At 42.5% G+C, this 14,959-nt stretch overlaps 1 protein-coding gene across 1 annotated transcript in view; it reads right to left on the bottom strand.

Moving 5' to 3' along the window:
• Positions 1-4,452: 4,452 nt before the first annotated feature.
• Positions 4,453-14,959, bottom strand: part of ITPRID1 (ITPR interacting domain containing 1) — a gene marked incomplete at its 3' end in the record, with an annotated part of 46,574 nt that continues 36,067 nt past the window's right edge. Inside the window, exons 7-12 of the mRNA XM_082304350.1 lie at positions 13,016-13,101; positions 11,134-12,639; positions 7,440-7,567; positions 6,493-6,604; positions 5,442-5,795; positions 4,453-4,509 (exon numbers count right to left, since the gene is read on the bottom strand). Of these exons, the coding sequence (XP_082160476.1) occupies positions 4,453-4,509; positions 5,442-5,795; positions 6,493-6,604; positions 7,440-7,567; positions 11,134-12,639; positions 13,016-13,101 (2,243 nt within the window). The remainder of the gene's footprint in view (positions 4,510-5,441; positions 5,796-6,492; positions 6,605-7,439; positions 7,568-11,133; positions 12,640-13,015; positions 13,102-14,959) is intronic.

Genomic DNA, 14,959 nt, shown 5'->3' with positions numbered 1-14,959 from the left:
CATTAACTGTAAGCTCTCATGTCCTAACAGGCTTCTTTTGTATTTTAATGGAGGCAAGGGAAAATCAGGAAAAGGCTGCCTGTGTTCTGCATTATTTGTTGTGGTAATAAATGTTTCCCATATTAAGGCTGAATATCCTCAATGGGACACACCTGTGTCCCTCTTACTAGCTGTGTCTGTGCTAATTGAGTGAGTGATGCACCCATTGAAAGGCAATGGAAAAGAAAGAAATGAAGATGGATGAATTCAAACGCACTTCTCCAGCGAGGTGAGAACAGTGGTGTTTGCATTCTTTTAATTCCTGGAAGTCTCAGATGTTCTGATTCTGAATTTTCCCATTTGATAGCAAAATTGCCTTTTTGTTCATGCATCAGCCTCTTTCACCCATATCCATTTCTACAGGGAAGATCAAAACCTTGTTTCTGGAGCAGAGGGAGTTAACACAGTCAACAGCCTTATAAAGTGACACTGCAGCTGTTTCTTAAGTAGCAATGGATCTTAATGAAAGGCTGCTCATAAAATTATTATCGCAGCAGCAAATAGAAGTCCCAACTGATACTAGGCCCCTATTGTGCCAGGCACGGTATGAACACATTAGGAGAGAATAACTTCTCTGCGAGGAATTTAAAACCTCATTAGCTAAGACAGAAAGAAGCTGTGCCAGGAATAAGGGTCCCCACGGGGTAAAGGAAAAGAAAGACCCTGGTCACAGGAAAAACACATAGTAGACCCCAGAATAAGATGCCGGGTTCTTGCCACTCGGGCTTGCCGGTAGCCCTAGAGGAGAAAGTCATTCATATCTAGCAGCTCAGGACCAGTTTATTCCTATTGCTTGAGGCCAAGATTTGAGACTCTTTTTTTGTTCAAATACAAATTCCAGTCCTGCACAGGGAAAGCCCTGGTCCTGACCTGGGACACTTCATCACCATGCACTGGGATGCAATATGGAGGTAGCACACCCATATTGTGTAGCGCTGGGCTGTGCATCCAGCAGGAGGTCAGCACCACATTTAAAGCAGCCGTGACCATGTTATTTGGCTGTCACACCCCCTCTCCTGAGCCCTGCCTTCTTCTAAGCCAGTGTGAAATCTTCTTTGGACTTGAAGTTGGAAGGGGCTGAACTCCCAAGATAGTACTTTTCTTGGAGTCTGTTGGCAGCATTAACAATTAGGCAACTGATGCATTAACATGCCAGAGAGGCTCGGATGTTTATTCATGTGCTGCTCTCGAGGGTTTATTGAATTGATGCCTGGTAAAGCAACTAATGGGAGCCCTTGGCAGGGTACCTTAGATGGATTTCCTTATTATCTCTCTAGATTTTATACTCTCTAGCAAAATCAATATTCAAGCTGGTGCACAATGCAGCCTCTTTTAGCTTCAGGGTTTAAAGATTTATGGGGCATCAGGGAAAACCAATGAAGGCAAAAGACAATGACAAAAGAAGTAAAATCCAAGTGACACAAATTTCTACTGAACTAGGGTGGGCAAAAGCAATCATTAGTTTTTGAATTTTCTGTCTTTGTTAGGGAACCATTTCTTAATTGACTTCCCCTGCCACCCCCCTCCTCTCCTCCCTCCTGCTTTGGTGATGCTGCATGTTGCCCTTGTACTCCAGAAATTGTGACCAGGGCAAAGGAAGTGCTGAGCCTTTAACAGGGAGTTACAAGGATTTCAGGTGGCAGTTTTAGGTTTTTGCAGGCAAGAGATGCTGAAAGAGCACTGGAGAGCAGGGAGAAGAACCACTGCTGTAATATACCTACACCCTATGCATCTTACCCTTTTCCATAGCAGGTCTGAGCTATATTGCATGAACCTTTGCAGGGCCTCAACAGTTCCATGAAACAGAGACAATGGTTCTACCTATTTCAGTTTTGGAGAGGTGGAATATGGAGGAAAACAGTCTTTAGCTTCTTTAGCTCAAATGCTTCCATTTCTCCACTTTTTTTCCTTTTTTTTTTCATTTTCCTTTTTCTTTTTTTGTCAGAAGTCCTGCAGTGTCATAGGGTCAGTTTTCTTCAGATTTCAAGCTTGCAAACTGCCTAGTGCTAATGCTTTTCACAAGTAATGTAGCCCACTCTTCCCCCAAGATATGACCCGCTGCCTTGTGAGCCTGCAAGCTAATTTGTATGGTTCTAGCTAGCTAGAGCAATTATGATACTCAATCAGATACGTTATTATTTCATTAATTCTGTGGAGTTATCATTAAGATTCCAACCATATTTGCTTATGACTGCCCTAAAGGGAACTAAATGATAGAGTTTAAAAGGTTGGTAACACTGTGAGGTTAAGTGGGTGCACAGCTGGCTGCCACACTCAGCATGCTACCCCTGGACTTTCCTGATCAGTAAATTACTGTGTGTTTTCTTTTCTCTCCCATCTTCAACAGCAGCATTACGAGGCTTAGTCCAGCCATCCTTGTAACATGCTTGGAGGAGTTATGAAGTGAAATATCACTCGTTGTGCTCTAGGATAAGTCGGAAGACTTTTCCCATTGCTTGGTATGTTTTTTTATTGCTACAAGCTTACAGTTTAACTGTTAAAACAACATTTACGGTTTGAAAGGTTGTCTAGCTGTAAATGCAAACAAGTTCAAGGTAACAACATTTGTGCGTGTTTACGTGTTGCATATGGGGGAACCCTAGCTTGTCCATAGCTTGCATGAGATTATTTTATAATTAAGTTGAAATGAGGAATGGGATTGCACATACCAATCATCTAGACACTATTCACACAGGAAAGTTTTGTTAGTAGGAGTCAGATTCAGTCCTGGTTGAGAATACAAATGGTAGACTTCAAATAGCGCCAGAGGTCCTGCATGAGCTTTCTAATCAAGAAGAGCTGCCACCTGCCAATACCATCTTCTGTACACATGGACATAAGACAGGCAGACAGTGGTTGCAGCATCACATACCTACAGAGCTTTCATGCATCATGCTGCAGTGACACTTGCAAAAAACATGTTGTTTCATGGGAGGAATCACAGCTCTGGTAAGGAAGCTTCTTAGCCATCCTCTCTTCCAGGAGACCTTCAGCACTGGCATCATTGTACATCCTTCACCATGCTCTTTATTTGCCTTCCTCCACAAACTGAGATAGAATATCTGCAAGTGCAGTTCATAAGCCAGTGGAGAGAGAAAATACTAAGCCAAATTTAGTGCTTGTTCCACCAAAACTTAGGTGAAGAATGCTTTGGTCATGTTTGTATGCTGCCTGAAGATACTGTAACAATCACAAATCTTGACATATAAACTCTTAAACGCTTGATAGTGTGGAAGTGGTGTACAAATCCCATGCGGGGTCTCAAGAAAGGGGCAAATTTCAACCAGTAAAATTCATGGCCCAGCAAGCTGTGGAGGATCTTGTCAGTTCCTATGTTATGTACTTCTCTCCCCCAATCATTTTATTACCCTGAACATCTGTGGAAACGTGGAGGTGCAGGGAGCCTCGAGGCTGCTCAGCATGTTTGACTCCATTTTCTCCTTAAACGTGTGCAAATGCTACTTCTATTTGCACCTTCGCAGAGCTGTGATTTGCAACACCAAAGCCTAAATGACACCTAAGATCCCTCCAGAGCATTAAACAAACAAGCCAGTAGGACATCTCATAGTCTGGGAAGTGCTAAATTGAAAGCAGTGGTACAAACTGCACTGCTTTGAAAATGAACCAGTTGAATTTCTTTGCTATGATCCAAAGCTGAGAGGTCTTTTCTCATGGCTTTTTCTGCATGAATTCAAGCTCTGCGCACTCCCCAAAATACTGGACCAGGATTCTGATTCAAGGTTTATAATGTAGAAAATCTTGTGTTTCTAATCTCATTTTGTTTTTAATTGGATTGATGTGAAGAAAATATGAAAGGAATAAGACAGCCAGGAGACTATCCACAGTAATAGTTTGACAGAGTGGGTATTTAACATTTTATACACTGTCAGTAAGCTTCTGATTTGATACTGACAGTAGATAGAAGCCTCATAAAATTAGTCAGAGGCAAGTTAGTAGCAAGTTAAAAGCTAGAAAGTGGCTAGGACTATACAAGTTAGTTTGGGCTTGAGGATTAATGTTGGTTGAAGTACTGTGTTAAAATAACTGGCTATAAGGAGAACACCTTCTAGTGGTATCTCCTGGGCTGTCTGCAAGTTCTTAGTTTCTTCTCAAAAATAAGCCCTCTCCCTTTCCTTTTAAATGACTTTGCAAAGAACTGCCCTATCTCATGTGAATGCCAATAGGAGCGTCCTAAGTTTTGCAATCACAGAATAACAAAATATGTAGCACATCTCTTTGAAACATCCTTTAAAAATGCCTGCTTCTCTGGCCAGTCATCTCATTGCAAATGAAAATGCTGGGATCAGAACCTTCTATAATGCAATGTTGTGTTCATTTGTTTCTGTGATATACCATGCATTTCAGGAAAAAGGCCACAATTATTAAAACCAAAATCCATCAGTCTGTCCTCCATCAGTCTTTTCCTTCTGCTGAATCATTACCTAATGGATTTTGGAAAGATTTCTTCAACTGAAAAAAAGGGAAAAAAGTGTTATTTTCTTTGTATGTTGAGAGAATGACCAAGACTAGTCTTAAAAGGAAACAGGTACAAAAGATGACAAAACGTGATCTCAAATATTTCAATTCCTTGTTCCTCATTGCCTATGGTTCTCATTCTTTGATTTGTGTGCTAAAGAACCTGATTCTGCTTGATAATATCAGTGGTAATATCAACATAAATCAAGAAAGTAGCATAAGACTACAATAAAGAGCATTCCCTCCCATGGTATTTACATGAAGTTTATGCAGAATTTAACCCTAATTGTTCATTTAAGAGAATGATCAATCCTTTAAAAACTGGGACACGTGCTTAGGTGGAAGAGATCGTTAAATGATCGTTAAATGATAAGGCAGCTATCTAAGAGATTTTCTAGGCATATTATATACTCAGAAAGGCAGGCAAACAATTTTTTATGGTTACATTGTGAGATCAGATCAGTCAGAAATGCTGACTTTCAATTTCTTCAGAAAAACAACAAACCTTCCAGTTCACTGCCTTGACTGCCCTTGTAAAGCTGGATAATTGTCTCTGCAAATTGAAGCCATAAATTACTAATTTCACATGGTGGGAGAGGTTTGAATATACTAATTAGTCAAACAGTTGCATTCAAAGTTCAAGCAAGCCAGGCAAATACCATTCTTCTCTCTGGAGCATCTAGATCATTGCCACAGCTTACTGAGAAATATCAAAGCAGGTCCAGTCCCAGTTCTACATGTGTTGCCTATGCAGACTGAGAGTGGCCTGAAACATAGGCTCCATCCCTTCAGATAAATGCACAGCTTAGTGGGAAAGGGTCCTGACCTAAGCATTGGCAATGAGACACAGAATAGTAAAACTGCATCGCAGGTCAGTGATCCCTTCCACTTAAAACCTTGAGGATGAGACTGAAACATCTCCTTACATTGTGTAAAAATGCCTTTAAATCCATTTTTGCTTGGGGAGGTCCTTTTATTTCCTTTTTACTGGTGGAGAGCTCCTGTGAGTCAGACTCGGCTGAATTGGGCTCAGGCGTTGTCCTGGTAGGAAACTGCATTGGGGATGCCCCTGGCAGCAGGGCAGAGAGGGGGCCTGTTGCTGTGGTGTTTTTGCTAGGAGCTCTTTGGAGCACCATTTCTGAGCACCCACTTCTAGGATGCGCAGTGTCAGCAGCATCTGGAAACGCTTGTTTATTCTGGGCTTTTCTTTCTCCCTTCCAATCAGAGAGTCCGAGCTCGGAAAACAGATGGGATTGTTCTACTAGTAATTGGTCCAGCTGCTGCAGAGAAAGTAGAAGGAAAAGCATATTGCAGTAATAAAAATATAATAAAAGGAATCAAGCAGGATACACAAGAGTATATGAAGCATGCCTGCTTCTTCTGCTTGGTCCGAAGAAGACATGCAATATCTGGCAAAGGACGTGTTGCCATAAAAAGGAGAAAGGCCTAAAGGACATTTTATTCCAACAGATAGATCTAATTGCCTAATGGAAAATCACCAAATGGACTTTAATCTGTGGACATTGCAATCTTGACTCTCTAACCCAAGTTTGTCAGGGAAGAATCAAAGACAAGTAACCAATCCCCTGATCACGTTTTCTTTGCTTTCCTTTATCAAATGGAGAGCTGTTCCGGAAAAGAACCAGACCAGTAACCATTTATCAGTAATTCTGTAGGCTGACTGCCTGTCACTTTATTCTGGAAATCACGGGACCTTTATAGAGCAGAGGAGACTGCAGTCACTTCTATAAATATTGGCACTTTTTCTGGGTGGTTAAGCTCAAGCAGCATAGTCAAAGAGAAAGAGAGTCAAAGACGTAAACTGTAAGTAAGTGTGTTATCGGAAATCCTCCTATTCTTGGTGCTGAAAAGTTTATTCAGATGTACCTCAGAGTTAACACTTTGAACACTAAATAGTGGCAGAACAGACTTTAGACTCTCCCCACATGACCTGGAGCAGTGGCTTGTGCAACGTACCATAAGGATGCCCTCCCTGACCTGGCAAGCTTGATCATTCAGCCGAAACTCCAGCTCTGCAACCTCCTGACGAACAGCTCGGCGTAAGAGTTGCAGGTGTCTGCCTTCCTCCCTGTAGGGACAGCAGTGAAAGCACACTTGAGTGAGCAGTGAGCACCCTCCTCTTCCTCAGCCCCAGCATAATGCCTGTATCTCCCTCTGTTGCGGTCTTGTTTTTACCCATGATCACAGAATACCTTACAAAATAATAAATAACAGACCTTGTCTGCTTAACTCCCATTTCTTTGATTATCCCAGTTGCAAGATTAAACACATTGTAGTTGCAGAGCCAGCTTGAGGCTGGGCAGATTTATCACTTCTTCTGATTTATTGCCAGCACAAAGACTGCATAAATGCCCTACTTTCAGGCAGCTCAACACTGGAAGTCCCTAGTAACTTTTTGTGAACCTGAGGCTTCTCCGTAATCCCTGTGAACTTGGACTGAGTCCATGAAGACCTAGTTCAATTTTTCCTGTATCATTACCCAATTGATCATGAGCACTAAGTACATGGCCTAAAGGGACTGATTTGTCAGAGATTGCTCCCACCTCCTTCCCTGAACCCAACATTGACCTGGGACACCAAGCTCTAGCTGAGATCTGTTCCTGTGTTCCTATTGTTATTAAAACATAGTAGCTGCATACTAAAAATCTAGCCTGTATCTATAGAGCAAACTTCCCTTTCAAAATGCTTGTGTTTAGGAGCCTGGAACAGTGTGGAGAGAAGGTGGACTTTCCTCTGAGCAAAATTATATCACAATACATTTCTCCTCCACTTGCGGGATGCCCACAGCTGCCCCTCACTGACCAGAAGTGCTGTGGTAACACAAGTGACCAGACATGTTGGATGTGCCCATGGGCTGCTGTTGCTAGCTTTGGATTTAGGTAAGTGTGTTGGGCTGCCATTACCTTCCTTCATCTGACATCGTGCTGGAAAACAGCACCTGCTGTTCGGTCAGGTACTGTTCAATCTCATCTAGCTTCTCCTGAAAGTGCTGGCAGGAGCTCTTCATCGCTTCTATTTCATGGAGGGTACACTACACAGAAAAGCAAAAAGACACCCCACTTTACTACATTTCTTTGAGCGCTTCCATGTTGAGTGCGTTTGAAGCTGGCAGCCCGAACGGCATGGGTCCTCCTCTCACCCGCACAACAGGGACTCTGTGAGCAGCTGCCATGAAAGTCCAGGTGGCACTTCAAGTAAGTTTACTCTGGGAGCATCGCTCTCATCCCCGTCACCACCTTTTCTCCTAAAGCCTGTAGGATTAAGAGCTAGCACTACTCGAGCTAGCGAGAATTTCATTTTCACCATTGAAGAGGAAAAGGACTTTGATCAAAGATCTGACGCAATGTGCCAAATTCTGATGTTATTGTACTGTTGTCAGACATTATATTTGAGCAGGATGAGTTGCTATGGGTTAATGATAGGTTAAATTACTGTCCACTGGAAGTTAGAAACTGTTTTGAAAAGGAGAAAGAGGGAGAGAGGGAGAGAGGGAAGATATACAAGAATGATGAGAAGGAGAAGTGTCTTTCCTGATGGTTTCTGCTAAGTGTTACACAGATAATTTCTCATCTGTTACCAGTTAGAAACCTAGAATTGGATTTATCTAACCAAATTCAGACATTTACTGCAACAGATGTACATGCAAGTACTGCAACAGAGCAGATGTTCTGATCCAAAAGTAGACATCTGTAATAGGTCAGAGGATCTATGCCATAACTGTGACCATTACTCTTCACTGAGAGAAGGTATCTAGTATGACTGATCATCTTCATCTACCCTGATGTAGCCACCTACACCAGGACTGTCTCATGGCAGGGGAGATGAATGAGCAGGAACAGTACATCAAAAATTATAAGAAGATTTGCAAGTTACGACTTTGTAGCACAGGACTAATACAATGGCAGCCCACTAGTGACATCAATCTAAGTTTCTAGCCACATTAAAGACTTTTCCTTGACTTCTCACACCTTGTTCAGGGCAGTATGCAGACAGCATCATCCAAATGATTTTGGAGACAATACCGTCTGCCTTCTGAAAGCATGCTCCCCTATTATGCTGAAACTCCTCCAAGTCCAATAAGGTGTTTGGCATGTTCTCACCTCAGAGGATTTTGGTCTCTTGTAAGCCATGGGAAGACAGTGTAGAAACCTGCACTCCACTGTTGCCCAGTGCAACTGACAGGGAAGAAGAGGCACGTTTGCAAAGCATAGAAATGCCCGACATCTTTGGGTTCCTGCAATCATGCCCTTTGATGACGTCTTCATGTTTGTGTGCTTGAACGTGTCCCTCAGTCCCAGCAAGGCCTGAAACATGAGGAAGCCCTTCCTGCTGGGGGATCAGCCTCACCATGCATTTGAGAAACCTCATTCTCAGTCTCCATTTCAATGCAGCTACTATGTCAGGCACACTCCTGATGTGCATGGCAAGGGAAAAACCATCCCATAGCAGTAAATTAAAAAATCTAGCCCCAACACCCATGGGATTGCACCAGAAAGGGCTACCTAGAGATTAATAATGTTTTGATAGGGCTAGTCCTGTGACTGCAGCAGAGGTGAACTCTCCTAAGTGTCCGTGTGGAGCTCAGCTGGTGCTTTTAATGCTGTGGGTCAGGGCAGCAATTGCACCCCACTGAAGCAGTCAGATGTGCTATGAGCACCTTCAGATTAAGTGTTGGCCGATTGCTCATTTGCCCCCCAGCCCAAACTTTAATCTTGATCCTCAGACAGTTTTCTTGTTCCTACATGGAAGCATGTGGGGTGCAAGAGAGCAGTGCCCACATAGTAATCATGATTTCTTCTACCCACTGCCAAATCTGAGCAGAGCGAGGACTTCTAGCCATCAAAAAAGCATGCCCAAATGATCTTGAAGAGCTCCTGGCATTCAGGTCACTAGGGAGAAGTCAATGGGCCACAGACAAATTTCTAGTCGGTTCCTCAAGGCTAATAAAAATCTAGAAAGCACCATGCAAAAGATACAAGAGGCACAATGTGGGTAGGTTTGGTAAAAGGTCATGTTAGCCCTTATAGATGACATATGGGCAGCTCCCCTGGCACTGGCACTGACTCTTTGAGCATATTGCAGAGCACAAGTTCACATATATTTATTCAGCGTTCAGGCTCAGCGAGGATGGAGGGGGGACTAACTGTTCCAGCACTACTCTCATGCAAGACCTTGTTTAAGGTAAGGTGCATGTAAACAGGGTAAATTTACTGTCTAACAGTTGCTCCATGGTGGTTGCATTCTCCATGCATGCCCTCGGTAAATGGGACGTAACCTGAGTGAGTTTCTCTCAGTAAAAGATGTAGAATCTACCTTACCTTTAATGCCAAGTACAAACTAGGCATAGCTGTAATCTTTGCAGAGTGGCTAATAGTCAGTAAATTCACTCACTCATTGCACAGGGACTTGGGTGTGGAGCCATAGCGCTAAGAACAGATCTTGGATAACAGTACGGTGCAAAGACTGTTCCTCCCACATTCCCTGTCCACAGACTAGCGAAGACAAATCACCATTAGCTCCCGTTTGAAGAGTGATAAAAGGAGTAGTCAGTCAATGAGAACAGGCTTCCCAGACCAGCATAAGGTACTGATTCACTGCCATCTTGTGGCAACAGCAAGATAGCTGACAAAAGGCGTATTTTCCAATACCCCGTTCAGAGACAAGACATTGCAGATTTATGTATTCAGTGATGTGACAGCATAAAACTCACCAGTTTCTCTTTCTGAAACTTTTATCTAATAATCTTCTTCCCCAGTTTGTACAACAATTCAAGTTTCATTTCCTTATGAAGAGCAAAGAGAAGAGGAAAAATGGAAACGCCTGCAAACCAGCAGGAGGTATGCTGCTCCTTTCACATTTTTCTCAGGATGCAAAAGCCGCTCCTGACTCCCTTCCTTGCTTTCTTCCCCAACACACCCTGAGTCTTTGACAACTTTTGGGAACTCTCAGCAATTCTGAACAAAGAAATAAAAATCTGGTGACTTTTTACTATTGGTATTTCTATTGCAAACATTCATCTTAGCTGGACTTTAGATTTGATGCAAGCTTCTTATTCTATCATGGTAAAATGGCTTGAGGCTCTGAGAAGTTGCAATTCACTTTGATTTAGAGCAGTTTGGCTTATGGTATGTATCTGGGTGTTCACAGTTAGTCTTTAAAAAACACTAAGTAATATAACCTAAATGAGTTCTCAGTAAAAGAGGATTACACTAAATCACATAACCTTGCATTTTCTGCAGTCCAGTAAGTTACTCAGTTACTGTAACTCAGCTGATTCACAGGAACTCACTGAAACTCATTCTCATCTCTCAGCACTTCATTTGACCTGTAAACTTCATCACCCAGTTCGCAGTAACCATTTTAAGGCTGAACTGATGTACATAAGATACTAAAAGAAGCAGCCCAACAAAACTGAAGGTACGTTTGCCATTTTTGTCCAGAATGGAATGCTTCTTTCCCCATCCATTTTCTCAGTTACGTTTGCAAGATATGTCTCACTAAAGAAGCAAGCATGGCAGGAGAGAAAAGGAAAAGGCAGCTTGTGCATTTAGCTCATAAGTGTGTCAGCTGTCCATGTATATGAAGAAACCTACTCACCGGAGCAAGATTACACATTGCAGTGTCCTGTTGGAGCACCAGTGTTTTCAAGAGCTGCAGCTCAGTGGAGGCATGGTTTGAGCAGCAGCCCACAGGGTGATGGGGAGAGACACCCACGGGGACAGTCCATGGGCAGCAGCCATGCCAGCAGCAGCAGTGACAACAGTGATGGACTTGCGCACCCCGGGCACCAGAGGCTTCACCCCAGTAGTGTGACCTGTATTTGCCACAAAGCATGGTGTCAAGAGAGGCTGATTTTGTCAGGTGACTATGCGGTGGATGAAGCAGTGGTGGCCACATGCGTTTCCTGGCATGGATGTCAGTTTGGCTGGAGGCTTCCGTGGTCTGCTTCACACCATCCTTTGAAGACCCTGGGTCTGACCGTATGAGAGGACCACTCTGAGAGCGCACTAACATGTCAGAGAAGTCCACAAGATCTTCCCTAACAAGGCTCTCACTGACAGGAGCATTTTGCCCTGTGCACTTCACCCTTGAAGTAAACTCCAGCCCTGAAGACATCTGAACAGTAACAGATTTCAGAGGAGCAGAAGCCATTTCACCGTTTTGGACAGTGTGTCCCTGTTCTGATTTGTTGGCACCTAACATCTCCCCTACACTACCAGTCTCTTGACCTTCAGATGAACTTAATCCAGGCCCTTCCACTAGGCAGGAGGGTTGCTTTTGAGTTACTTGCAGAGAACATCTTGAAGTGACACTGCTTCCACTTTGCGCTGCTGAGCCCTGCTGCGCAGTTTCTGGGAGCCCTGTTTTAGGGAAACATCTTGTGTTTTTTGAATCACCATCCATTTTGGAGAACTTCTGCCTGTATGTCACCTCATTCACTGCAAGCACAGTACCATCTTCACTGACCACTTCCACTCCCCACCGCCGTCCTTTAACGTGTCCTGTATGACCTCGATGTGCACTTTCATGACATGCGACTCCAATATCCTTTTCAGTCAGGCACCTCTCACCTTCATCTTTGCCTCTGATTTTGCTCTCACTGATGACTGCAGGGTTTATATCACACAGCTCAATGAAGGTTTCATTCGCCTTTTTTTGTTCTGTACTAAAACGTAAATGATGATCAAATTTTGAGGAGCTAGGATCTCCTTTATCCTGAGTATCACCTTGAAAACAAGGACTCTGGTCTTTTATGCACTCCTCTTTTTCCAGTTGCTTTCTTCCAGTTTTATCCTCTTTCTTGTCCATGTCACCTAACATTTCTTGTACAAAAGTCTGTGGCTCAGCATTATAGGTCTGATACTTCCCATTTTCTGCAGTCAGCAGCAGATGAGTCTCTTCTCCCTGGTCACTGCATGCTTTCATTGATCTAGGTACTGTCAAAATGCTCTCGCAAGCTGTGATGAAGACCGTAGCAACACAATCATCTGGCTTTTGTTGAAAATCTTGATTGAACACAGGAAAAACCGTCCTATGTGACAGAGCTGTTTCTTGATTGTGGATATCAGAAACAAAATTAATCTTTCCTGACAAAGATGCATTCTGAAGCGAAAAAAAAAAAAAAGAGGAATTGAAATACTACATTTGTTCTATCACACTGGTTTGCCCACCACTATTTTGCCCTGAGCACCCCCAGGACATCGTTAAATACATCTTTAAATAAGCAATGAACGAAAGAATCAGAGATTCTTGTAATATTTCTTCTCTAATGCCTGTAAACTTGCACAAATCTTGCATTAGCATGGTGGAAGTGTTGCACAAAGTTCTGAGAAGGCTTCTCGCCTTCTGAGGTTTTCTAGGAGGGTGAATTCATTTTCATGAAGCTTTCACAACTCTATGATTTTTTTTTTTTTATGTTTCTTGTGCCAGGGTTACAGAGTTTTCATAGACGTACTGACGACTATTGCTGATTTCTTACTTGCAAAACTACAGGTTCTGGCAGCTCCTCCAGGAACCCACTGCTGTCTGACTGGCAGCTGCTTGTTCTTGTCACCATCACCTCTGCTGGGGAAAACAAAAGGATGAGAAAAATTAGAAAGAAAGAGAGAAAGCAGTATCCAGCCAAAATTAACATAGAGTTAAGCAGGGGCACTTTAAGTGTACATTTCTATAAATATTCTTGATCCTGGCCAGAAATCTGCAATATTGCTACAACCAGAAAAAATAACAAAATGTGCTCAGGATAGCTACTGCTGGTGTTCACCAGTGTAATCATCAACTGCAGATTTGATATATTCACACAACATACACAATGTAAATAACCTACAAAGCAGCCAACCACTTGTTTTCCTTTGCTAAAAATGTTGACTTTTGATTGTTAGAACTGGCTCAGACCAAGTCTCATTCATACCTACATAGTTTTGATGGCTTCAACCAGGTGACTCCTGGGAAGGGAGCTGCCCTAGCCTCTCCCTAGACCAGTTTATCTCTACTTTGAGGCACCATGTATGATCTTTTTGGTTTTTTGCTCTTAGGACAGGAAATCACAGTAACAAGCAGAGATGATGTAGGGCTGCATGGCAAGACATAAAGGCAAGAGGAAGGTATTCTAAATTTACTCCAGAGAAGGTTTCTAATCTAGCAGCCACATCATCTGGCTAAATCAACTCTTACCCCAACTTCTGTGATTAAATAAATTATACACCATTAACTAGCTGTTTTCATGAATAAAAGCCAATCCTCTTTAAAAGTAAAAATGCTTGAAAGTAAACCTTCTGTTATCCTGTACCTCCCGATACCTCTCAGCCCTTGGACAACTTGCACTTTCAGATAACCTTCATCCTCAGATAATGTCCTCATTCTCAGCTGGCACAAAAACAGAGGTAGAGTTGTGGGAGCAGGCTGAAAGAGTCTGCTGGGGAAGGGAAGGGGTAGAGACTGAGACGCTCTGGATACATTTCCTCTCTTGTTCTTTGGATACATAACCACTACTGAATCCTAGGGCTTTTTATCTTCTGGTTATATCCATGAAAATAATGACAATTCACCTAGCAGTTCTGAGACCCGAGTTATTAATTATCATTTGTGTGAATTGGAAAATGCAAAAAAAAAAGTCTACAAATTATGTTTTCACATAGACTATGAGCTTTATTAAATGTATCTTGGGCATCAATTAATGAAAATCACACAATCTATTCACAGGCAGCAACTGTAAAATCAAAACCAGATATCATTTTCTGGTTTTTAAATTAATTACGTGCATTGTCAGTCCTGGTATCATCAGCAGCACATCAGTCAGTCAGTCAGTCATTTTCCTATTTCAGATGAGAAATATGTGGTTCCCATATCACACATTACAAAATCTGCAGTGATGTTGCTGAAAATTGCCTGTTTTGTGGGTGGTCTTAAAACTCATCCTTGCAGTTTCCCACAAACGACATCATGGTTCAGCTTCTCCCCAGGGAGACTGCTCTACAGATTCTCTAAACTTTTTTTAAAGCTGTTTCAATTACACTTTGCATCTTTGCCAGCTGTTGCTTCCAGTGTGTCAGTTTGGCCTATAGTTTTCCATACATAAAAATGAAGAAAGGCTGGCTTAGGAAAAATTTTGAAAAGCTGGAATGTTTCAGCTGCTGTAGTTCCAACCAATTTGAGTTGGAACAGTTCACCTGTGCTTGTTACTGTGATTACCTGTCCTCAGACCACGTAATCACCTTCATCTGAGTCAGGCATCTAATTTGCACCTACCTGCATATTAGATGTGTAATGAACTAATACCCCTAGAGTAAAGGCTTAAATTCCCCATATAGCCAGCGCAAAGCGATGCCTCTGAGGGTCTGAGCCGCAGTTATTTTCCAACTACATTCAGATGTCTAATTTAATCATTACATCCCACACTGACTTGCAAGATCCTACCCAGTGT

Source organism: Platalea leucorodia (assembly GCF_965183815.1).
Source record: "Platalea leucorodia genome assembly, chromosome: 1".
NCBI lineage: Eukaryota > Metazoa > Chordata > Aves > Pelecaniformes > Threskiornithidae > Platalea > Platalea leucorodia.
The sequence above is the reverse complement of the archived record's forward strand: the minus strand, read 5'-3'. Positions and strand labels throughout refer to the sequence as shown.